The sequence below is a fragment of the Spinacia oleracea genome, chromosome 3 (genome assembly GCF_020520425.1).
Source record: "Spinacia oleracea cultivar Varoflay chromosome 3, BTI_SOV_V1, whole genome shotgun sequence".
Taxonomy (NCBI): Eukaryota; Viridiplantae; Streptophyta; class Magnoliopsida; order Caryophyllales; family Amaranthaceae; genus Spinacia; species Spinacia oleracea.
In genome coordinates, this window is record NC_079489.1 from 4407611 (window position 1) to 4433894 (window position 26284).

General features: G+C 36.1%; 4 protein-coding genes across 6 annotated transcripts; 3 read left to right on the plus strand and 1 right to left on the minus strand.

The window, feature by feature from the left end:
- The first annotated feature begins 1494 nt into the window (after positions 1-1494).
- Positions 1495-8917, plus strand: LOC110779919 (hydroxyproline O-galactosyltransferase HPGT1). 2 transcript variants are annotated; one of them, XM_021984368.2, is made up of 12 exons: positions 1495-1781; positions 2114-2177; positions 4206-4255; positions 4363-4553; positions 5066-5129; positions 5223-5295; positions 5976-6099; positions 6682-6769; positions 6859-6909; positions 7394-7465; positions 7582-7694; positions 8523-8917. In XM_021984368.2, exons 1-12 carry the CDS (start codon positions 1657-1659, stop codon positions 8546-8548), a joined length of 1041 nt encoding a protein of 346 aa, XP_021840060.1. In that variant the 5' UTR covers positions 1495-1656; the 3' UTR covers positions 8549-8917. The 2 variants fall into 2 exon arrangements, with proteins under 2 accessions (XP_021840060.1, XP_056694360.1); XM_056838382.1 differs by having other exon boundaries at positions 1511-1781; positions 2114-2172.
- Positions 8918-9380: 463 nt separating this feature from the next.
- Positions 9381-16242, minus strand: LOC110779928 (uncharacterized). Its single transcript, XM_021984375.2, has 5 exons — positions 15803-16242; positions 15265-15317; positions 11955-12119; positions 10497-10598; positions 9381-9742 (listed from the first exon to the last, which is right to left on the minus strand). The coding sequence occupies exons 1-5, from the start codon at positions 16014-16016 to the stop codon at positions 9608-9610; spliced, it is 669 nt and encodes a 222-aa protein (XP_021840067.1). The 5' UTR covers positions 16017-16242; the 3' UTR covers positions 9381-9607.
- Positions 16243-17312: 1070 nt separating this feature from the next.
- On the plus strand, positions 17313-24703 carry LOC110779939 (common plant regulatory factor 1). 2 transcript variants are annotated; one of them, XM_021984384.2, is made up of 12 exons: positions 17313-17707; positions 19167-19249; positions 19375-19419; positions 19559-19654; positions 20016-20090; positions 20458-20627; positions 21663-21717; positions 21801-21843; positions 22839-22990; positions 23398-23475; positions 23573-23698; positions 24181-24703. In XM_021984384.2, the coding sequence occupies exons 2-12, from the start codon at positions 19190-19192 to the stop codon at positions 24334-24336; spliced, it is 1056 nt and encodes a 351-aa protein (XP_021840076.1). In that variant the 5' UTR covers positions 17313-17707; positions 19167-19189; the 3' UTR covers positions 24337-24703. The 2 variants fall into 2 exon arrangements, with proteins under 2 accessions (XP_021840076.1, XP_021840083.1); XM_021984391.2 differs by having other exon boundaries at positions 17314-17707; positions 20467-20627.
- A 546-nt stretch (positions 24704-25249) lies between these two features.
- On the plus strand, positions 25250-26218 carry LOC110779432 (uncharacterized). Its single transcript, XM_021983952.2, has 2 exons — positions 25250-25407; positions 25785-26218. Exon 2 carries the CDS (start codon positions 25797-25799, stop codon positions 25971-25973), a length of 177 nt encoding a protein of 58 aa, XP_021839644.1. The 5' UTR covers positions 25250-25407; positions 25785-25796; the 3' UTR covers positions 25974-26218.
- Positions 26219-26284: the final 66 nt, after the last annotated feature.

Genomic DNA, 26284 nt, shown 5'->3' on the forward strand with positions numbered 1-26284 from the left:
AATAGTCATGTTCTCCTGTTTTAAACTATCAATTTCCTTCTTCAGTTGATAGATCAAAGGTCCATTGGACTGTCCAAACCTCTCATTTAATTCCTTCCATAATTCTCCAGCATTATCAATGTATCCAAAATCATCTGCTAACTCATTGTTCATAGAGCTTAAAATCCAACTCACTACCATGAAATCAGCACGTTTCCACTTACAATAATCTTTGTGATTCACAACAGGTTTGATAATTCCTCCATTCACAAAACCTTCTTTGTTCTTAGCTATCAATGCTCTCATAACATTCCTTTTCCATCTCAAGAAATTCGAACCATTGAAAACAACAGAAACTAAAGAAGAAGTTGGACTGTCTGAATTAGCTATGAAATAAGGATCAAGATTACCTCCATTTTCACCATTGTTCTGGTAAGAATCTTGATGAGTTTCAAAGCTAACAGTCGGCATTGTATCAACAATCAATCAAATGCAATCACAATCGCAGATTCAAAATCGCAAAATTGTGCAAGAAACTTCGCAATTGCAAGAAGTTTCGCAGCAATCCAAGCAATTCGTGCAGTATTGATTCACTAAATCGAAAACCTAAATCTCGAAAATGAGATTCAGCTCTGATACCATGAAGAATCTAAGAGAGTCTGAGAATGTTAGAGAGAAAATAGTTGAAGAAAACTTGATTTTCTGATTAAGTTTCTTAGCTTGGAAGAGAAGCCAACATTGCTTTATATACAAGCAAGCAACTAACCCTAACTAACTTGCAACAAACTCACTAACAAACTTACTAACAAACTTTGTAAAAATAAAAATAATGAATATAAATATCATATATCCTATAAAGAGAACATACTACTAAACACAATAAGCATTAATAAATATGACATGCCACATGATTTTGTCGATCATGCATTTCTAAATTAACATCAATTCAAAAAATGCATAGTTAAACATGAGAAGTAATTTCCCATGGGAAGTTCTACTTACCTAGGGGAATCTAGGTAAGAAACTTCCTCCATTTTATAAGAAGTAGAACTTCACACTTCCTATGTTTTTGTCAACCAAAAAATACTCTAATCTTCCACTTCTTAGGAAGTCACACTTCTTATGATTTTTCATGTCAACCATACATTACCTAAGTGTAGCGAGATTCCCTAAGTGCTACCGAATCAGATTCATGATCCAAAAATTTATTCGAATTCAATCCAAGAATCGGATATCTGTACTATAATATTCAATTATATAAAAATCGGATCGGATGTCCGAAAATTTTAGAAAAGACGTTATTGTTTAGGGTTTTATACCCAAAAGGCCCAAACTAGAATTACTTTATGTTTTGGGCTTTTTTTGGGCCTGAAATATATACCCCCATAGCCCACGCCCCGAACCCAGCCCAACACATGGTCACTTGGTCAACTATAGTCTCAAACCCATTCAACATCAAGGGCAAAATCGTCTTTCCGCCATAATCGAAAATGGGGAATTTGGGCATCTCCCTTTCAGTTCCCGTCCCGGTGTCATGGACTTCGCGCTGACGCCTATCTGAATCACACTCTTTCACTCTCTCTCTCTCTCTAACTTTCTCTCTCTAAAACCAGAGATTCGATCTTCATCAATTTCACTGCGAAAATCCCTAAATTCTGGGAGGAGAGAGAGAGAAAAATGCAGAGAAAAGGATCAAGTCAGAGGCTATCATCAGGTAGCAGTAATACGCTGCTTCGCTCTCGGATTTCTTCTCTTATGCTCACCATGTTCGCCACCATTGCTTCCCTCTATGTCGCCGGAAGGTCAGTCGTCTTTCTAATTTTATTTATTGCTTTTTGCTGCGACCTTTTCGAATTGTATCGTGATGTGAATTGACTGTTGTATTGAGTTTTCGGGTGATCGCGGGGGAATTGGATCCTACACTGGAGAGCGTGATGCGCATCATGTTCTGGAATAGCGTACAGTTCAAATTAGAAGAACATATTTTCATATTTGTTTCGTAGCAGATTTAGGGGAAATGTAATTTTAAGGATTGAGAGAGAAGATGTCTGTTTTGCAATTGAGTGAAGCATTTGTTGTTTGATCTTTGATGTTTTCCGGTAGTAATTGTTGGAATGACTGGTTTCTGTTACAGATTGTGGCAGGATGCACAAAATAGGGTTTATATTATCAATGAGCTTGACAGAATTTCAGGTCAAGTAAGTTTGTTATGATTCATTTAGTTCTTGTAGCAATCAATTTCTTTCTATGTACTAAATCGATTAGTGGTACGAATGATGTGCACAATTGAATTTCAGTAGAAAATGGCATGATCTATCTTAGCTGGTGGAATATAGTTGTAATAGACTAATAGTAGAAGTAGATGTATTTCCATTTAGCAATTAGCATGCTTGTAGTGTGAATATCACCCTGCTAAAATTGAAGCTATGTTACTCAGAATCGAGTACTTTTGTGGGACACACTACTTTGTGTGAAAAAACCCATGATGTTGGCCTAGAAGTTGTGTCACTCAGACTTGACTGACACGGGTTTGTGTCCAAGTTTTTGTCACAGACATCGTATGAAAATATAGCTTGATTTTGGTCCAAATGGAGTGTTTAAGTTTCATGAGTGTTGAGATTTTGATACGGGTATTTAAAATGAATTGAAGAGCCAGAGTAACATAGCCCAAAGGAATTAACCAAGTGTCCATACCAGAGTTACCTGGTTCGTGGTTCACTTCGGTACGGGGTACGGGTTCGGGTTCGCAGATCGCGGGTAGCTGATTTTGGGTTCGCGAGAGGGTTATGGTTTTTGTTTTTTTGTGTGTGTTTTAGTGTCACTCAAATTGAGGCCTACATTCTTAAGTACTCGTACAACCAGAACATAGACAACATATCACCAGAACGATTGAAGAGCTGATCTTAAGTGCAGAGTGTGACTTTTAGTAATTCACTAAGTAAGGACAACTAAATAATATACGAAGAGTAACATACGAAGAGTAATAGAATTGTTAGCACTTAGAAAAGTCAATTGTCAAATAAAATAACACTTAATAAAGTAATGGGACCACACCCTTAACTCATGTCACCATGTGCAGACAAAAGGACAAAATGAAGTAAAAAATAAAACAAATTAAAAAACTCCCATCATCTTCATTCTTCGAGTTCCAGGTTCTTCGACATCCATGGTTGTTTATTTCAGTAACATGAAAAAACAACAAAAACATCTATTGACGGTGGAATTCAACGCGTATGGCCTTCTCAACCAAAAGCCCCAACATATTATATTTTGTATCGAGTTTTGGTTTGGTTCTCTAAAAATACCGAATTGGATCGCCGGCGAACCGCGAATCGGTACGGGCGAACCGGTTCGCGGTTCGTGGGGTTTAGGAGCGAACCAGGTAACGCTGGTCCATACCCATGTTGGAGTGTGGAGGACCAACATGGGCACTTGAGATAGTATGAAGAGCTTTGGTAACTTAGAATTGAGGTATTTAGGATTTGTATCCGGAATTCCAGATACCTGATGGTTCTTCAGCTAGTACTACGAAGGATGTGAACATTTGAACTCCCTAGGAAATGGCATGATCGATCTGAGCAATTTTCTATGTAAAACCGGCATCCAAAGCTATTTTTATTTGCTCATGCAGAAGCTCCAAGTTAGCAAATAAATAAATAAATACTTTGGTTATACAGTGAATATTTCCGTGATTATAGTTGTAGTAGTAGCAGTAAGCTTATTTCAATTTAGCATACTTGTAGTGTGAATATCCCCAACTAAAATTGAGGCCATGTTACTCAGACTTGAGTAATTGTGTCGGGCATGCTACTACACTGTGAAAAGTTCCCTGATTTTGGCCAAAAGCTAAGTTAGTCAGACTTGGATGACAGGGGCATGTATCCAAGAGTTGGACATGACCATCCTATGAAAATATGTCTCTATTTTGGTCCAAAATGGAGTGTCTAACTGTCTAAGTATCATACCCACGTCTGAGTGCTGAGATTCTGATACGGGTATTTATGAAATAGTCGGAGTAACATATCCCAAAAGAAATTCACCATGTGTCCATACTCATGTTGGAGTGTACTTGAGGAAAACTGAAGTGTTTGAGTAACATAGAAGTGAGGTGCCAGGATACTTAATGATTCTTTAATTAATGCTATGATTTCTCATGCACATGGAATTATTGTGTTTTTCTCGTTTGTGCAAGATATTTAATTGGAAGAATGGGTTTCTTTGGACAGGGGAAAAGTGCCATTTCAGTCGATGATTCACTGAAAGTCATAGCCTGCAGGTGACTTTATGTCCATCTCAACGTTACAACTTTTAACCTTTATCTTATACTTATAGTGATTAAGTTTTCCTTTTCCATGTTTATGAACTAAAAGGTCTGGTTGTCAGGGAACAACAGAAGAAACTCTCAGCACTTCAGATGGAGCTCGCTGCTGCTAAGGAAGAGGGTTTTGTTGCAAAATATTATGGGATAGACAAGGCTAAGCCTAAAAAGAAGCCACTGGTTGTAATAGGCATTTTGACAAGTTTTGGACGCAGAAATAAGAGGGATGCAATCCGTAAGGCATGGATGGGACAAGGTAAAAGTGCAGTGTAATGTTTTTTTTCTTCATGTTTCTTCAATCAAGGAGGTGTTTTTTTTATATACTGCGTTTTTCCTGGTAGAGATAAAGTGAACATTAATTGCTAACATGTTAATAGGAAATTTTCAAGTGGAATGTTGTAGCTGGTAAGGTCCTGATATTGGGGATTTGGGGTTAGATTTTATGTTTTAAACTATTGTGGAATTTATTGGTTTTGGAACTAAAACTAATAAGGCATATGGCTTTCTAATAAGAGGCTTGACATCTTAGGAATCTTACTGAGCATGCTTGCCTTTACCTGCAATTTTCTGTTGAAATCATGGTCCTTCTGCTTCTTGAATCATTTAACAAATAGAATAATGGATGGATATAAATTATATTCCTTTTTCAACACTCTTAATTATTTTACTTTGCTGATTATTTTTGTATCTCTTCCTTTGGGACATGGTGATTTCTTGCTTAATATTTTCTAGGCTAATAATATGCTGTTATGTTGTTATCTGTTATAGGTGCTGCTTTGAATAAGATGGAGAGTGAGAAGGGCATTGTTACTCGGTTTGTCATTGGAAGAAGGTGTTCACATACTCGGTTCTTCTTTCCTTTCCTGTTTTTTTCCTTGGTTGATTTCTCAGTTTTGGTAAAGCTTGATTTTTTTTTTATTCGCAGCGAAAATCATGGGGATAGTCTAGACTTGGAGATTGACATTGAGAACAGACAGAACAATGATTTCATTGTCCTTGTATGTATCTGACATTTTGAAACTTATTTAAACTCCTTTTCTACTCCCTTTATGTTTGATTTATTCTGATGTCCTGCTTCTGGACGTACCACTCTGAAATGTAGTTTACCTCCTTCATAAATCATCAGAATTTAGAGTGGATTTGCAGGGGGTAGTTGTAGTAAATTGATAAAATTTATTGAGACACTAATGAGGATGTTGCTCTGTCATAACGACAAGGATCCATCTCGGTAGCAACATACCTGGAAAAGGTGGCAATTTCTGCTAGCTTTAACATAGAAGCACTTATAGGATACTGTTTAATGCTATAGATGCTTTAGGAAGCAGAGGTAGCAACTAGCAAAGAATACAAAGGACTATGCCCTGTAGTAAACATTGTTTCTTCTATGTCTTATTAAGGCCATTCTTGGAATTAAAGAATTGAAACAGGGGATAATAGATTAAGGGTAACATGGGGCAGGGGAGCCTAATATCTCCATTTGGGGTGATCTATCACCCTTTTCAGCATTTTACTTAACAGTTTACCTCCTGTAGTAGTTTCATAATAAATATTACCCCTTATTAATTCTTTTGCTCCAAGCATGGCCTATGTAGCATATAAATTGTATATTTATGAATAACCTAGTTGCATATATTGAGTATTATATATTGATTTGGAGCTTTACACTTCCTGTTTATAGAAAGATCACGTGGAGACTTCTAAACAGCTACCAAAAAAGACAATGTTTTACTTTGCTCATGTTGCTGATAACTGGGAAGCAGAGTTTTACGCAAAGGTCAACGATGATGTTTATGTAAATGTTGGTAAGTAACTATTCCGTAATTAGTACAAATGAAATCCCCCAACATGTGTTAGAATGTGTCTGTTAAAGTTGTAGTTTTTTTATTATTTTACAGTGCTAAATTTGTTTTACTGAATTGCACATTGGTTCTATTTTTAACTTGGACCTTTGTTCGCTCTTCATTGATTATGCATGCCCTATGTTATAGGTTTGAAAGATCTAAGAGATTTAAACTCGTGATCCCTTGTAGGTTATAACCTACGGAGTGACACTCTGTTTTAATGGTGAAATTGAAAATACACGTTTTCGTTTTATTTTTTATTCTTCTTTTAATAGCTCTTTCTCTGATGTTATTATTGGCACATTGTATCAAAAAAAGTACGAAAGTAACTTTTCACATGATGAGCTTTCTTCTCTATAAATCTATAGTCTTGTTAAACTTGTTGAATGATTTGTTTTATAAACTTATGATATTTCTGAACAAATGGAAAATATTACCATCTTAGATTGTTTCAGTCCTCTAAATTACTCATAGATATTACCGAAACTTGCCCTGGATCTTGCAATCGTTACATTTTAATGAAGGACACTTTCTTCTTTACAGATGCACTGGGAAATACTCTTGCAGCTCATGTGGATAAGCCTCGTGTATATATGGGATGTATGAAGTCTGGTGAAGTTTTCTCTGAACCGTGAGTAAAACCACAAGCATAGAATGATGAAAGATGAACTATGTGAATGTAACTTTATTTTAAGATTTCATCAATGCTTGTCCTTCCAGGAATCAGAAATGGTATGAGCCAGAGTGGTGGAAATTTGGTGACGGGAAATCGTAAGTACAGAAAATAACTCTATTTCTTAGCTTGATTAGCTGGTTTGCATTCTGAAGAAAAAAGGGAACTTAATTGCCTCTCGATTATCCGGCACTAAAGCTTAGCTTCCATTTCACTTCTTTCACTGTGAAGATTGGCTATAATTTTTTTTCCTCCTCAGTTTTTTACCATGCATGTGACATTATTTGTGTTTTATCATCTTGTGTAGACACTGTTTCTTGTTTCACCAGAATTGAAACGTTTCTTTTTCTGGCTATAGAATTTGAACATTTCTTTTCTTACCAAAATCCCTAATACATTTCCAATTGTTTGATTTAAAAATAAAATAAAATTGTGTAGCAGTGTCCCTAATCATTATCGTAGAGGTCATGGCCAGAAACATGCTATCCCTTGACCCCCTTGATTTTGATTCCTTGCCTTCACAAATTATACTGTTGGTTCACGTTGGCTTTTCCTCATGCTTCTCATCTTGTGTCCAAACAGGTACTTTCGCCATGCTTCAGGTAAAATATTTGTCGTATCACAAGCGCTGGCAAAATTTGTCTCAATAAATAGGTGAGCTTGTTTTGAGGATACACAATCTTTCATACAACATTTTCTGTCTATTACATTTGTAAATATGTTTTCTTAGTGCATAGCTTTTATTGGCCTTTATTTTACTGACTTTGCAGATCTAAGCTCCGAACTTACGCACATGATGATGTCAGTGTTGGATCCTGGTTTATTGGGCTTGATGTCAGTCACATTAACGAAAGAAAGTTTTGCTGTTCGTCGTGGGCATCAGGTCAGTCTCTTTTTAGCTCTCTTACACTGCATATGTTTGACAATTATGCTTGCGATTTAGTTTGATACAAAGGTCTTGGTATACCATCAACGACCTGGTATTTTTACTACGTTCTCAATCAAATGCTTGCAATATCAGTATTTCTATGGTTTTATGTCATTGTACGTTTAAAAGCTGTTCAGAATCTAAGAATCCTCAGATATGTACTGGAGTAATGTTTATGGAAAACAATAGATCTCAAAAACACTTGACCCTGTTTGGTAATTGGCTGTTGGCTGTTTTACTTGGCTTGTTTGACTGGCTGTTTGTGTTGGCTTTTTATGTTGGATGTTTGATTGTGGACTTTACTTTCTAAAAATGTGTTTGGTAAAGTTGGTTGTTGACTACTAGTTGTTGCATAAAATGTACTTAGTAAAATGAACAACCAACAGCCAATGTAAAAAAGCTACTCTTACTAGCTTTTGGATTTTGGCGGAAAAGCCGGTTTTTTTGCCAAGGAAAAAGCTAACTTACCAAACCATATTGGCTGTTTGACCATATGAAAAAACCAAAAGCCAAAGCAAATGAAAAAGCCAACAAAAAAGCCAATAAATCAAGCCCAAGAACTCATCAGGTGTAAGGTCATCTTGACCTCTAGACCAAGTCAGTGGTGCGATCCACAATAGCTGCTGTTGTTTTCTTAGTTCATGATGCAGCAATTGGAATACTGATAGTCAGATTAGTTTTCATTTGCATTTTGGACTTTTCAATAAGAGCCTCTATTTTATTTGGTACATACTTCCAGTTGAAAGTCTCTTATTGTTACTGAACAAAGTTTCTGTGTATCAGGAGCTATTTGTGCAGGAGTCCAATGAAAACTTCTTATGCCGCAAGAGAACGTCATCTTTCTTTTTGAGAGTCATGCCCGGATGCCATATACGATACGCTGAATCTAACCTTGCCTTATTTTATAAACGGGTAGGAATAGTTTACACTTAACACACATCTTGTTTATACCGACAAAACTGATGTTAAGATTGTGTTCTTTTGTCTTTCGAGACAGGACAGTTCTAAAGGAAATAAGTTACCATTACCTTATACTTCCTATTAGACGCAACACTCCTTATTTACGGTATAAATTCCTTGTATAAAAGTCCATTGTCCTTGTAAGTACTTAGGTACTTCCTATATAATGTGAGGTTGGACATTTATCCTTCCTCCGCATAAAAAGGGTTTTATTTCAACGAGAGTAGACTACTCCCACATTACTTTTTACGAGCATTTGAATGCCTCGACTTTCAGGATGATTTTCATGATATCAACATTGTATCTTCCCTAAATGCTTTCACTAGCCAGTAGCCACAAAAAAGGGCAGAAAAATACAGACATCTATGCGAAGATATGGAGACATGGAGTATACAACTTTCATATGCACGGAAACAGTCAGCAAGATGGAGAGTTTAATTCTCATTAAGTAGGTAGCAAACAGAAATGAAAGAGTTTGTATTTAAAACGACGAGATAAAACTCAGTACTTATGCAAGATTGAACTGAACTGAATTGAATTTCCCTGAAATTCAACCAAATAGAACAAGGCCTAACAAGGGGCATTGCTAGTTTGTTGCCGAGATAACGCTTTATTGGATAGATACAGAGTAATAACATGAAAAAGAAAGGAAAAAAAACACTTCTTGTACAACCACTACACTCGAGCGACATAATGTATATTTATACACATACAATATCATGATAAAAGAAAGATCCCTTTTTGGTTTACAAGAGCAATAAGCCAGATGGGAGATGTTGCATCAACATTCAACAGCAAGTTAAGACTACTTTGTACATCAGAAAAGCAGGGTATAAATGGCCAAAAACCACAAGAATCCCCTTGTCAACAATATTAAGGGAGAAATTTGCAAGACGCGAAGAGACTCTCTATGATGAACTATTCAGGAAATGAGCTAAAGCTTTATCTGTGTCATTGTCATGCATAAGAAGAGCTTCAGCGACGTTGTTGGAAGGGAACCCCATTTCTCGAAGGAGGGTGAAACCATTCACAAACTCTCGAACCTACAACAAGTGCCCAGGAAAAAAAAAAAAAAAAAGAAAAAAAAAGAACAGTAAGTTCTAGCAATGGCCTGAGCAGATAGTGAAATGCAAAGACATCATCTAAACCCAAGAAGAAAAAAAAGGGAAATTGAGGGGGGAGCGGTGGTGGAGGATAAGAACATCATGATTCAATTTCTACAGACTTGAACATCATGATTCAATTTGTCAAACTAAGAAAATACAAAAATACAGTGCTCACATCGTTTCTAATAGACAGCAGGTACTGGAGTACTCCCTCCGTATTTAACTAAAAGATACACTTTGACCGACACGTATTTTAGGAGAGTGAGTTGAATTTATTAAAATAAGATGAAATTGGGTAGTGGGTGAATTATTTATTGTAGTAAAAATACGATGTGAGTGAGTGCAGGGACCACAAGAATGAGAGAAATATTAATGCCAAAAAAGGAAAATGTATCTTTTATTTAAATGCGGCCGATTATAGAAAGTGTATTTTTAAATTAATTACGAAGGGAGTACAAGTTTGCAGGAACCTAATCCCTAAGAAGCGGACAAAAAAATGAGACCCCCCATAATAACTAGATCGTATTAACTAAGCATGTGTAAAGGATGCCAAACCTACTCCTTGCCAACACACTTTGGGGGGTACGGGGTTTATTACTACATTAGAAGTGAAGTGCAATGGTGCATGACATAGTGAGTTAAGGGGGCAAAAAGGGAACTTCACTGCAAATAATAAAAATCCGGCACAAACCTTAGTAGGGTTGTCCCCAAACGTCGCAACAGCCAAAGGAACAGCTTCTCGGTTTAGGCCTGATGCAATATATTTGCTCACAACGGGATCTGCACCAGGAGCCTACAAGTAATTACATCCTTTTAGAGTCTAGAACAACATAATAACGGAAATAGGAACAAACCTGACAACGCAAGTATAGGGACAGTAACAGGTAGTCTGGATAGATGTTCACACACCTAAACCCGGACAGAGGAGGGGGGAGGGGGCATATGAATGCACGCAGAGATAAACAGATGGGAGCTATTTCATGCACTTTTTTAACATATAATTGGGGAAGCATAAATTTGGGACTCGGTTTTCTTTTGTCCAATTATCCTAAAAGGAATCACAGGGAGAAACTAAAAGACTTGCGTAAATCATTAAGGAACTGAAGTCAAAGCTACTAAAAGATGTTATACAAGAAATGTTAAATGGAAGCTCATCTCATGCCACCTAATATAACACCAAGTAAGTTATATGACCTCTTTATCCCCTGGACCTAGACCTGTCAAAAATCGACCCGACCCGAAAACCGATCCGAACCTGACCCGAAAATACTGGGTCCTGAACAAGATTTTGTGACCCGTAACCCGATTTTATCCGAACCCGAGCAACCCGAAAAGTAATGGGTCAAAATCCGACCGAACCCGTTTTGGACCCGACCGATTGAAAATCGTTGTATTTATAGTAATAATTGCGATTATGAGAAAATTTAAGCATAATAAACACGCTGTTTTTACTATTATTGTGTGTAATATGATTTTAATTTGAACTATACGCCATTTTATGGTTGAATTTGACTAAATATAAACTTATGTAGGAAAATTTGTTAATTTGTGCCCATATTTTGTATATTTATCACCTAAATTAATGAAAATATAATGCGCGTTTTAAAATCTCTCAACCCGTTGGGTCGACCCGAACCCGAAAGTTCTGGGTCTTGAACAAGCATTTGTAAACCCGAAACCCGAACCCGAAAGTGACCGACCCGATCTAACCCGAACCCGAAAATAATTATTTACAATCCGACCCGACCGACCCGTTTGACAGGTCTACCTGGACCCCAATGTATAACAGCCTTTACCTGTTCTGGAATGCAGAGGGTAACCATTCTATTGTTTTGTCCAGCTTGTGAATTCATATATGCACACACAAAATTCCAGAGCAATAGGAGACAATATGCTTGATCTATACTCAGATGGGTTGTAAAGCAATAAGCATAAAATACAGGTTGTTCAATGGCAACAGACTAAAGAACCCTTGAGATGTAGGAAAGTAGTTTCAAGACTAAAACCTACTATTTTACCCATACATCAAAGGGGGCACAAATAGTGAGAAGGGAGAGAGACCAAGGGTGCAAATTAGGGGGAAGAAAGCGTTGCACACTTCATGATTTATGTGATCTACACTAAAATTAGTGGGAGTAAAATAAATTACCATTGATGGCATGGATTGTGGTGTTCTTGATGGGAGATTTTCAGATGCAAGGCGGCTCCAATTCTGGTTTTCCTTCTCTGCTTCAGCAAGTATCTTCTTCTCTAAATCAAAATCAAAACGGAATGTACTTCGTGGAATATCTCCCATTTGTGGAAACATTTGAGGCTATTGAACAGAAAAGTAGAAACAGAAAAGGTCAATTCACAAGTATAAGAAAGACAAGCAACAAAATCAATGACATATCTCCGAGTAAATAGGTTTGGAGGTCCCTAAACTTTGCCAAAAGGAGCAGATAAGTCCCTCAAGTTTCAAAATGAGCATTTAGGTCCCTCAAAATGGATGGAAACCGCTGCTTTTTGACTTCTGTTACTAACGTCTGTTAAATGAATTAAAAATAAAGGCAAATTAATATAAAGGGCAGAAAAGGACAAAATAACAGTTACTTTTACATATTAACAATAATTAAATAAAGGGAAACCCTTTTAAGTTAGCTTTTTACAAAAAACTAGCAGTTCAAAGTATTTAACAAGGCCATTTGTACCCAAATTATTCAACACTTAATAAAATAAAATAAAGGATCAACGCTTCCTACTAATCAAATCCCCCAAATTAACACACCCAACAAGCATAGGTTAATCAACAACATTTCTCAGAGACAATTTATCAAACACCTTGTGTGCACACCCAAGTAACTTACATTTCCGGTAAAATTCATCCGAGCTCAAACCCATAAACTCCATGCATCATCATCATCTTCAATCTCATGTTTAATCAGCAAGTCAGCAACTCATACATGAAATCTAACGAGCCTACGACTACTAGTACTCTGCTCAACCATACTCTTTCAATTATATTCTTATCAACAGCCTAGCTAGCTAACATAACTTTGTGGATCAAACAACAATGCGGGGTCTAAGTGTAAAATTCCACTGTAATCCTCATCATGATCACCATCAATCATCTATCAACTTGAGCTTGAGATCACAATAATCATGCACCTTCAAAGATCACAATAATCATCTATCAACTTGAGCTTGAGATCCTCGTCATGATCACCATCAATCATCGTTGATCCTCATCATGATCACCATCAATCATCATCGTTCTATTTTTCTTGGTAACAATCTTTTGAAATACGGAGTAAGTTTTGAAATATTGAAGTAACTATTTTTCTCAGAATTATTGAATAGGATTATGAAGAAGAAAGTGGTTTCCCCAAATGAGATCAGAGATCAATTTTTTTCAGAAAGGGAGGAGAGAGAAAATGGGGGAGCAGGGGTGTGGGTTACCATGTGGTAACGAAACCCACCCAGAATCTCTTCAATTGAAACCAACCCAGAATAAATAAGAAAAAAAATCGAAACCAACCCAAAATAAATAAAAATCCGGGGAACAAAAAAAGGGGAAAATCAGTGAAAATGTGAAATTACAATGGAATTGTTGGAGAAATACAGGAATTAAGAAAGAGAAGCAGATTGAAGAGAATCCATAATAAAAGAGGAGAGAGAAAGAGAGAGAAAAAAGGTAGAAGAAGAACTAGTTGTAGTAGCAGACATCTGGGAGAAGAGAATTTGAAACTTTAGAGTTGTGCAAGAACAACAATTAGCTGAAGTTTATGGCGATAGTTGCTGAAAATTTAGAGTAAATTTGCTTGGATTACTCACTAAATTCGATTTGATTAGGAAGAGTTGTGGAAAAACCTAGAAAAGGAGAATATAAAGGGTGAAACGTGTAAATGGAGAAAAAGCCATATGAAAAAGCTAAGTAAGTTGAAAAAGCTAAGTCATAATTAAAATCAGCTGTTTTCATTTATTTATACACGTGTAAATTAATTTTCCTTTTCTTTAAAGCGGTTTTATTATTATTTTATTGAACTTAACAGAAAATGAAACGGTGTTAACAAAAGTAGCTGATTCCATCCATTTTGAGGGACTAAAATGCTCCTTTTGAAACTTGAGGGACTTAACTGCTCCTTTTGCCAAAGTTTAGGGACCTCCAGTATAGTTTACTCACATATCTCCACATGATTACGTTATGCTTATTCAATGTAGGTTGTGGCCAAACCACCATCAATAATTACTTTCTAGTGACTCTAGACATCACTGAAAATAAAACAATAACCACCAGGGAAGTTTCAAGCTATGTTGCCCAAACATGGGTATGGATGTCATGATAAGGTACATATACAAGCGTTTCCTACATAACTTTTAACAATTTATAGTTCAAGGACTTTTAGGTTATCCTGGATATGAGTATATGGACACATCATTCCATTCAAAAGTTATATGCTTCATATTTTTAATTTGTATTATCATAACATATACAGAGGATAGATGAATAAATTGTATAAACAACGAGTAAAAAGACTTAAAGGAAACACGGATAAGAAAAGAGAGTCAGTGAAGTAGGAATTGGCTAATTAAAGAAATCTGAGATCCTAGTTACTCGACACAGTTGCCTCTATTTATATAAAAAAAAAACAGACACTAGTTAGTAAACTTATAGTAGCCTCTTTCTTCTACTTTTGGTACTTAGACTCGGCTACAAGTGTTGGAAGAAGAACATAATTACATGGGCAAGTACAAAGTTAACCATCTTATGAAACATTAGCGTACTCCGGTCCAACATCAAGCACCAACCTTTTCTTTCCAGGCTAATGGGTTAAGTATCTAACACAGGAGTTTGAGGAGACATAAAGCGTCCCGGTACACATCTATCCGCTCTATCTATCCTGCCCTCCATTCAACTTAGTCATTCACTATCCCAACAGCCTGATGGACACTTATACATATTAGTACATTACTATACTAGTAGAAAGCAAGTGGCAAGAGCTTCACTCTTTCCTAACTTCAACAAAATCCTGGCTGGTGCTATTGTTCTAGGCAATGGTTCAAGGACCATTTGATGCTTCAATCAAAAAAAAGAATCAGCAAATATGTGCATGGAAGAAGCTATGAGAAGAGGCCAGAATCAAGTCACACGAGAAAGCAGGTTAAACGCTTTCAATCTATACCCTAGACCTGTTATTTTTGGTTTTAGTTTTGTTAGGCTTAGTTTTATCTTTCCCTATCTGTCTTTCTTAGAATAGTCATATCCATATGCTAGATGGCAGATGTGACACCTATTCCATATATGTAACTATGTAACCATGCCTTTGTTAAGTCTTATACTGACAATACGAAGACCAGAAATTACCCCCCCCCTACCTAAAGACAGCTGTCGTATTTTGTGAAATGATCATGCAAGTGAAGAAACAAATGAAAACCTAATCAATTATGGCGTAACGTAGAAGTTGGAATCTGGAACTTACAGGAGGAGTGATCCTATATTCTGGCTTTATTTGAACCCTGATCCCAGTTCCTGCTGCAAAATTAAACATAGCCATGATGTAAGAAAATAATTAAGTCAAACATCAACATAATTAAGATATTGGGGTTATATTAAGGCCCTCACTTTGACAAACAAAACTCTGCAATTAGATAGCCTACAACCAGAAACTGCTCAATCAATCAACTCAATGATCCTATGTTACTCGGACAGCCGGACTCTTTCATTTCATCCCAAGTACAATGGCAGATTCTCAACACTCTAACATGACTATGGATACTTCATTCTGAACCAAATTATGGAAATTATTAATACTTGTGTGTTAATACCCGAATCTGACATTTGGACATATACCCAAATCCGACTAACATAGCAATTATAATCAATACTCAATCACAAATTGCTGATCAGCTAAATTCAACAAACAAAAAGTTCAAATTTAGCCAAATTTCTCACAACCCAAGTACAACACATCAAAACAGACATAAAATCAGAAGAGGGGAGAAAAAAAATAGACTTACAGGAAGTCGGAGGAGGAGAAGAATGGTGATATGGAGCCAATGGAGGGGCACGGGCAGGAGGAGGGTTAACCGGTTGACCGATCTTAGGGTACATCGAAGAAACATGAGGCGATTGAGAGGAGGAAGAAGAAGACATCTTTTGGTACATGGGTACGTGAGGATCGTAGGGTGAAACGCCTGCTCTGTGTCTGCTTGAATTGTAGTCGTACTCCATTTTTTTTGGGTTTCTTCCTTCTTCAGAAATCCAATCAAAAACCCCCAATTTCAATTCCGAATTTCAAACCCTAATTGCTAATTCCTAATTTTGCAGAGGGGTAGCGAGATGGAATTTGGGGATGAATTGTGAATGAATTGCCTGGATGGATCTTTTTCTACATAAATATTTTTGTAAGACTTCCCCTCAAAGAAAGAAAAGGAAAATATTGAATTGTTTACTACTTGAATTTTTAATTAAAGTGTTAATGAGTCGATCCTACTCGTATCCGATTCGAGATCTTAACGAATAAGATTGATTTAATATTTGTTTCGCTCTAAAGCTCGTGAATAGGCTCAAGTATCTCTAATCAAACTGTTTTTTTATACAACAAAAAGTTGGGGTTTGATCTTATAACTAAAGCCAAATTTTTACCACTAGGTGAAGCATTGCTTGATAAAATTTAAAAGTTAAATTTCGTATATTTCTTTTGAAAAACAAAAGCTGATGCAAAAGTTACCGTAAGTAGGTAAATTTCATATGAAAGGTTAAAAACAATTAATGCTAGGCTTCAAAATTTTATAACATTACATGTGGCACAAAAATTCCGATAAACAATACATTATACACCTGGCTTTATGTGGACTCAAACACTACTTGAAAGTAAGATCAAAGTTAGTTATTCCAGGTGAAGAGAATAAAATCCTTATCGGGTCGTTTTCGACCCTAATTTTACTTGGAGTTATTTGACTGTAATAATTTAGCCCGAATGGTTAAGTACGGTGTAATATTTGGTGTTTGTTTGGTAGACAAAAAAAAATATGGAAGACTTGAAAAATCACGCGAATTTGAAGATGTAGAATTGTTTAGTTGACAACACATTCTCCATATGTAAATTCCCATAATTATCAGTTCCCTTATGTCAACCAAACAACTTTTAAAATATTTGACTTGGAATTTCAATTCACATGAAATACAAATTATTACGAAATTTATTTCGCATGTCAACCAAACAAGCACTTTATTCGACATAACAAGGCTAAAAACAAATAAGAACTTATGAACTACATAATTAAAATAGATCAAAACTTAAAAAATAATTGTAAAGATAAATTACAAGAAAGTTATGATAATTTACTCTCAAAACTGTATCCGAACTTAAAAAATTTAGATAAATGATCAAGTCATTTTTGGTCGACATAACCCATTAAAAAAAGGTAGAATGAGAGGTGAGGTGGGAAGGTGGGCAAAAGTGGCAAAACTTCAAAAGAAGAAACTAGAATAATTAACAAGCAGGAGAAGAAAACACGTGTAATCTCAATGACGTGGCTGATAGCCTGGCAACCTTCTCTCTGCTCTTTCACCTTCTCATTTCCCTCTTTTCTCGCTTTTCCTCTTCCACCCCACCTCCACCTCCTCCTCCACCTTCACCCCCACAAAAAAAATCAATTAAAATAATTAATTACAAAATTAAATTAAAGAAAAAACCGACAAATTTCCCTCCTTTTTTTTCACCCAGGAAAAATTAATCATACCCAAGTTGTATTCTTTACAAATTAGAGGGTAAAGATTGTATCTTTGTCAATTGTGGTTGTTTTTCTGAGACCCAGGAATAGAAAGAGAAGAACTTTCTGGGTTTTTTTTTTGTTTTGTACTGTTTTTGTTGCATTCAGGTGAAATTAGGAGGATAATTGCTGTTTTGGATTCAAAAGGTATGTTAATTACTTCATTTTTAGCTCAATTTTTGTTTTATTTTGTACAATTTTGCAATTTGTTTGATTAATTAGCTATTTTCCCATGCCTTTAAGTTTGTTTTTAATTGAAAATTATTGATTCTTGGTGATTTGAGTGCAATATGAAGTTTCTTCTGCCTAGTTTTCTGCTTAAATTTTCAGTTTTGATGTACTTGTGGGTGGGCCCCATTTCACACTTGGACACTTATTACCAGAAATTATGATAATCTTAAAAGTTTATTTGGGAAAGGTAGCTAATTGCTCAATTTTTGTTTTGGAAAATACTGTAGTTTCCCATATAGATTTGGTGCAGTGATTACTGATTGATTAGGGGTTGTAAAATGATTGTCCTTTTAGTAATAGATATAGACATAAAGTCACTTATCGTTGCTCAAACTTTTCAAGGGTTGGGGAAAAAAGTAGTTGGAGAACCTTGAGAAAGAACAATTAGACGGGTTATGGCAGCTTAATGCTCAATTTTTATACTGTAGTTTGTTTTTTTGGTAGTGTAATTGCTCAATTTGAATATGGAAGCAATTGACTGAATGTGTAGAATGCATTGAATTTTATCGCAGCGACAATAACGCCACAAATACGAGCATTCGACAGTTGCTAGCTCCTATGATTTGAACTAATATGTGATAATTTGTGGGGAGCATGTACCTATGGAAAGAAAGTTTTGAAATTTTAGTACTACTTTAGTTGTGAATTTGGTGAAAGTGAGACAACCTTTTCAGATTTCTGGTTCCCACATACTGTTGAAGCTTCAAAACTACTTCTTAATGAGTATTAAGTTTTAGTAAACGTCCGAGCCTTTGTTTCAGGCTTCTGGTTCATGGGTTCTATTTTGTATAGAGGGAAAGAGTCACTGTTACTTGGGGTTTAAACCATAATGAACCAAAAAGAAATTGGCATACTATATTGTTTATACCCCCCTCGTCATGCTTAGAGCGTAGACTTGATTAATGGTATTAGAGTAATGTTTGGTGATGATGTTAATGTGCATATCCAACACTAAAGTTTCTCTAGAACTAATTACACATGCTAAAAAGCAATAGGCCATAGGATAGGCTATGCTTACGGAAGATGATAAAAAAAAATTGATTCTTCAAATGCAATTAAAGATGATGGGAAAATCCGATTCTACTGTGGGTTTTTGATTGGTGAAAGTGATTATGAATGTTACAAACTTATGAGTTATGTGATGCTTTCACTCCCTATAGACTATCGAGTAATGCGTACACCTTATTACTTTTTCCATGTATGCCATCCCCTAACACATCAAAGGAGCATTGCATATTCAATGTAAAGATCATTTCTTTTTATTGTTGTACGAATATTGGATGCTTAATTGTTGGCCCTTTTGAAAGATCCGGCTTAGTGGGTTAAATATTGGTTAGAAAGGGGACTCTCTCATATTTCTCAACTAAATTTTCAGGGCTCTGAAGCTTGTGACACGTCATGGGTAATAGTGAAGGAGAGAAACCTGCAAACACCGAGAAAGCAGCGTCTCCTCCTCGGGTGAGTTATGGAGTCTTGGTTGAGAGTAATTTTGTTTGTGATGTTTATACTATGGTTGTGTTGTATATATACCATTGTGGGATGAATTTCTTTCCTTATTTTCCTTATGTTGTTTGAAATTACAGGAACAAAGCGGCGTTCATGTTTATCCTGATTGGGCAACTGTCCAGGTTTAGGCCGCTCTCTCTTTTATTTATTTTGCTTCTTCTATAAATTAGAAGAAAATCTGTTGGGCATTCGAATTTCTGGGAACTAGTAGGCTAGTAGCTATGCTGATTTTATTATATTTTTTATGTTTCGCCATTGTAGGCATATTATGGTTCAGGAGCTTTGCCACCACCTTACTATAATCCAGCTGCTGCATCTGGACATGCTGTTCAACCGTATATGTGGCCACCACCTCAGGTAATTACATGCTTTCCCATAATTAGTCAGAATTTTTTTTGAATTTTTTTATCAATTTCTTTTTTCTCCTTTTATGATGAGTTATATTCACCTGATTTTCACTTATTTGAACTTAAGTGAACTTGTTTAAACTTTATATAAACCTATCCGAACTTATAGGAACTTATTTTAGTTGTAAATTGAACTTGCGTAACCCATATCTTTCCAGAACTTGTATTATCGAAATTTATCTGAACTTATCCTTGAAACAAGGTGAACAGAACAGGCCTTAATATAAACGAGGAATCCCAAATCTTTGTAAATATAATTCTTAGTTATTCATCACTTGTTTGTCTTTTGCTGTCTTGTTGAATTTGGTCAGATGATGGCTCCTTATGGAACTCCTTATGCAATGTATCCACACGGAGGAATGTATGGGCCTTCTGCTGCACCTGTTGTAAGTTTGTTTATTACTGCAAACTACATAATCACCCACACATTACAGATATTTTAAGTTATATTTACATAATATGCATCTTGTTTAACAACCTTGATTTGCGTATGTTGAAAATCTTTGGGTAAATGTGCTAATCTAAAAACAAAAAAAGGATCATATTCCTCTGTGGGAATTTACAAAATCATCATAGACATTAAGTTTTGTTCGTTTCTTTCATCACTTGATAAATCTTGCCCAAATTATCCATATTGATATTCTTGTACGGCATCTATATGTTTTTTCCTGATTAAGAGCAGTGAACTGCTTGATTTGTATCTTCAGAAAACTGAATCAGGAATACCACATGGATGATGCTACTGTATCTTAGTGTATGCAGGTTCCAGCTCCCTTAAGTTTAGAAACACCAGCAAAATCCTCTGGAAAAGATAGTGGGTCAGGAAAGACTGCTAAAGAATCTGATGTTCATGCAGCATTAGGCAACGGAAATGCCAATGCTGAGAGTGCTGGGGATGGAGGTGCCCGTGGCCAGTCACAGAGGTTCGCCCTCAAATATTTAGTTGAGTTGCATTTTTCTGCATGAATCTTGAATAGATTTCAGAACTGTTCTCACCTTTTCCTGGTATGAACAATTTTAAGTATATAATCCTTTTTTAAAATAAAGAAAACCCTTCTCTTAAAAGGAAAGAAGAGCTAATTAGACCTTCAGGTTGCCCCACCAACAAGATAAACGATTTGATTTTCTCCCTAAGAAAAAACCATACTCCCTCCGTTCCGAAATAAGTGTCCATAATTCTAAATCGGGCGTTCCCTAATATGTGTTCACTTTCTATTTTTGGACATTCACTTTTTCCACTTTTCCATACACCGTGATCGCTTTTTCTTACACATTCTACACTTTTCCATCTCCACATCCACTTTTATTTGTATTTTATCAATAAACAATTATCTACTTTATCCTTTCCCTAAAAAAACACTCCCAAATCCCAATCGTTGTTTTTCTTACACACTTTTCATTTTCTTACGCACTTTTCATTAATTTTGGTAGTCCATTTCCTTGTTTCATAGTATCCATACTTGCTTTTAGTGCTGTTTTACTGAATCTTCCTTGAAAGTTCTTTTTCTTTAGTGAAGAACTCACCAGTATATGGGGTGTATTCTGAGCAAGACTGCAAGAGTTTTCTTAAATGGGTTTATAGCTAAGTTAGTTAATTCAATAAATGAATAATTAACTAGCATTTTTTAGCTGATAGCCTTATCCATGATTAGTAAACAATTGTATAGTTTAGGTTTATGTGTGTCTACACCTTGCACCACTGCATGTATTTCTTCTTAACTTAGACTATCATGTTTCTGGATCTTAGTTGAAGAACCCTAAATTTGTTTTCTCTTGCTTCTTTGACTTAAGGTTTAGTGAGGTTGCAGGGAGAGTGATAAAACACTATTCTACTGTCCAATTCTGTCGTGACCTTTCTTATTAATGTTTTTTCCTCTCGACTAAAGATAAATTAATACTTTTTTTATCATCATGTTTGATAAATTAATACTTTTTTTATCATCATGTTTGATGTATAGCACGGATTGTGGAACTGAAGGTTCTTGTGAGAGAAGTTATGACAGTTCAGCAAGAGTAAGAGCACATCTTCTCTTAGTAGATTTCTTGACGTCATTGATAAACGCGGCTTTGAACTGATATTTTTGATTCTATTCCAGGAGGACAATAGTAGTAGAAGTTGTAATGGGGTGATGGATACAGGTACAAATGCATTCTAACTTCTATTTTTCTGTGTCTCTGCGAAGTCGATAAAAGTGATCTGACTAACTACGTAATTAGTCTACCTATCATTAGAGTAGATAATCATTTGAAGATTAACATAAACTAGTCTTTTGTCTCAATAAAAATGTGATTAGTTTCCTATGTACTAGCTGTGAGGTATTAATGCTCAAGAGCTGTCAAAACAGGTCATTGAGTCGGGTCAGGTTATCTCTGGTCTTGGGTCATGATCAGGGGTCGTGTCGAGTCACTTTATTACTCGGGTGCAGGTCGGGTTCGGTCGGGTTTTTTCCCATCTGGGTAGAAGTCGGGTTCGGGTCGAGTCATGATCGGGTTGGGTTCAATTTCGGGTTAGGGTATTATATAATCGAGTTTTTAGCAGTTAATCTCGGATTCGGGGACAAGTTCAGATCGGATAATTTTCAGGTCGGTTAAAGTTCAGGTCGCGTTCACTCTCGGATACGGGTTAAGATCGAGTCAATAACTGATTTGGTAAAAATATTCAAGCGTAAAATATTTACTCCACATGTCGAGTCACTAACATGTTATATGGTAAAAATCTGGTTAAGTTCATTGTCGGGTCGGGTATCGAATCGTGTTCGGATCATTGTTTGTTCGGGTCAGTTTGACTATCAGTCATCTTTCGTTCGGGTGTCGGGTCCCCGGTCATACAACATCGGGTTAAAATCGGTTATCGGTATTTTCGGGTTTGGTACAGGTCAGATTACGGGTTACCTATTTTACCAAAATTTCGGGTCGTGGCCGGTTACGGGTTTGGTCGGTTCAGGTCGGGTCAGTTTTTGACAGCTCTAACTCAAGCTTATTATATTCTGACATTTTGTTATTGCTATTGACTTATAATATGAAGTACCAGAGTTTCTCAGGTGTTTTAGTTTCAAATGCAGTGAGTTTTTTGTGCCTGAGCCACATACTTTCTATTGCTGACTAATTTTACTGGTGATCTACGTGTGTTAAAGGCACGTGTAACATGCAGATGAACGGTGTAGTTCCAGGCATACCAATGGCTTCTGTGAATCCCGTGGGAAACTCTCCTATGCCTACTCCGGATATGAATCACCGTCCTGGTGCAGGAACCAATGCAAACGGAGTTCGTGGTGCACCCAGACAGGTCCTGCACAATAATTGTGAATTAAAAGGGTCCTTTTTTTATTGAATACACAAGTTTAGGCTTTGTTCTATTTGACTTATTTTGTGTGAACTTATATTATCTAAACTTATCTGAACTTATTTTATCTGAAAAACTTATTTTGACTGAATATAAACTTACTTGTGTGTTAAAATGTTTGAAAAAACTTATGTGAAATTAAATAAGTCAAAATAAGTCGCACAAAAAGTGAACTTCTTGAATCCATCAGCTTGGAAAGGCATGTTTTATTTGGTTTCATGCTTGCAGTTCTGATGTAAGCTTGAGATAATGTGTAATGTGGAAGTCAGTTCATATATGGAGCATTGACTGTAGAAATGGCAAAGAACTTTGCAGAAGTTGTTGACACTGTTGCTTTAATATTTTCTTAGGATGAAAGGGAGGTAAAACGGGAAAAGAGGAAGCAATCCAACCGAGAATCTGCCAGAAGATCGAGGTTAAGGAAACAGGTAAAAAAAAAAGATCAATAAACAAATTTCTGATTTCCATCTTTTACTTATCTTAGTACTATTTATCCCTTCAATCTTGTCAATATTACTTCTGCAGGCTGAAATGGAAGAGCTGGGTAAAAAAGTTGATTCTTTGAATGTTGAGAATATGGCCCTTAGATCTGAAATTAATAAGTTAGTGGAAGATTCAGAGAAACTAAGATCTGAAAATGCTGCATTAATGGTAATTCCCTTCATCATTTGCCGTCTTTTTCTGTCCGTAGCCTTGGAAAAAAATTCACCATGCATTCAGTAATGCATAACCTTAGAAACAATTTTGTTTGGTAGGATGTAAAACATTTTCATGGAAAACGTTTTTTCCTTTTCAATCATTTTACGTTATTTGGCTTAGCCAGGGATGGAAACAATTTTTCATAACTCCCTCAAAGGTGGAAAAATATTTTCCATTTGATAGGATGGAAAACCACTTTTCCATCTTTCCTCCTTATCTCCATCTTCCTTCTTCCCATTAATCTTCACCTATTTTCTCCATTTTTCTTTTTCTATTAAGGAACCAAACAAAGGAAAACTAGTTTGGATTTGCGTTTTTCCTATTTTTCACTGACAACGTTTTACACCAAACCAAACGGAACCTAAAGGCGAACTACTTAAACGTCAAGAATACGTCGACATAATTTTGTCTGCTGTTTTTCAATGTTGCTGCAGGGCAAGTTGGGTAATATACAAGGACAAGGAGATGAGACGGGAACAGAAAATAGGACAGAAAATCAAGAAACATCACATATTAACACCGAGAATTTGCTATCTAGAGTAAACAACTCGGTCTCTGACGGAGTGCATGAGCAACACGAAGAAAAATGAGAAACCCGTGGACGTCTAAATAACTCTCAGTCTACTCGGATTTTAATTTTTTGGACGCAGAGATCTCGTGGATATAGGCTGACCGAAACAACAGTTTTTTGTTGCACGTGTCCCAGGCATTGTGACCTTAATTTACGGCTAACAGGTGCCCCCGCTAAAATAGTCGGTAGCAGCAGCAGCATGGACAGGTTTTTAGAGTTTGTGTAGTAACCTATACATTGTAGTCATGTGACTCATGTTGTGTGTTATATGTAAACAAAGTTGTATCCTGATTGAACCAATTCTGGTGTATCTGAATAATTCTATCATGCTCTTGTTTTCAGAAAATTGTTGGTAATTGTTTGGATTTTCCGGTTACCGAATTGTATCTGAGAAGTGAAGTTTACTGATCTAATGTTAGAAGTAATGTATGGTTTGTCATGGAAAACGTTCGAAGTGATGGAATAAGCAACCGGTTGTACTTAGAAAATCGCCAGGGTTACGTGGTGCACATTTTATTTTGTCAAGGGAAGGGATTTGCCATATTATTTGTCCTCCTCGAATGTTCCTTGGCAACTGTGTGCGAATTTACCAAAATGCCTGTGAATATATGATTGAGGTCATGGTGGGCGTGGCCGACCATGATCTACACTTCATAGGGCATCATACTTGAGTTAATCTCACCTGAATTGAACTGAATGAATATGAATTGAACCGAATGAACCTGAACTGAATTGAGTCATATGTGAATGTATGCAATATGATGATGCAAAGGTATGACATGTTGAAATCAATTATGTCTTGACCTAGTGGTTAAGATTGAGTATATGCGTTTTAATATATGAGTACACGATAGTAACTATTGAAGGAAGATTTTTCTAACTTTTGTACCTATCCTTTAAAATAGGAAAAAAAAAAGTTACGGAGTTTCTAAATGGAGAAAGTACAAAATAAAACTGCAAAACAAAATACGGTATTTCGACTGTTGAGCTCTAAAACCCAGAACCTCCAACTAAAACACCAGTGAAAAAAATCATTTTCCCAAATTAATTCTCCGAGGAAACGTTCAATCGTTCTTCTAGTCTCCAAAAGGTAACCTTTATTTCTCTCTTTCTCTCGCCTAAATTTGTGTGTTCGATCCCAATTTATTTCCAATGGTTTGAGAAAATGTAGCAAACCCTAGCTCACTACTTCACCGAGGTTTATTGTATTCATTTCAGCACTTTTTCTCGAATCATCATAATCTGCAGTACATTTTCATCCAATTGTAATCATTATCTACTTCGAAATCCGAACAATTGAAGCTTTGTAATGTGATACTGGACGCCCCGTAATTTCGATGCATTTTTCTTCCAGTTTTTAGATTTTTGGATGATTAATTTGGAATTGAATTGATTTGCTAAAAAAAATTGTTTGCAATTTAACATCAAAGATTCAAAGTCTGTTGTTTTTCTTGGAATTTTTGACAGGGATTAAAAAGTATGACAAGGGGAAGAATACCTGATAAATGGTCAATGAGGGTTCTTTGGATGTGTGCAATTGGAAGTGCAGTTGGTCTGTATATGGTTGCTGTTGAAAGACAAATGCAGAATAGAGATAAAATGCTGGCTGAATTGGGTTCCATTGACCCGAATAGCGGTTCGAGCGAAGATGGTTAACTTCAGAGAATTTCATCTGTATGAAATGATGGAGAAATTTTGTGTTTTTTGGACAAAAAATGAATGGCATTTGGGACTTGTTGTTTGATCTTTAAGTTGTTCAGTTTTGAATTCTGCCCTGTTTTTGGGTGTAATGTCAAGAGCATATCAGATGCACTAATTTTGGATGTTTCAGAGTTGTTTTCAATGTCGATCAAGAACTTGATGTTTCATGAATAAAATGATTTGAGATTTCTGAGCCTAAATTTTTTTACTCTCATCTGAAATTAATTGTTACATTGTGTCAACTTCCTGCACGAGCTGCATATCAT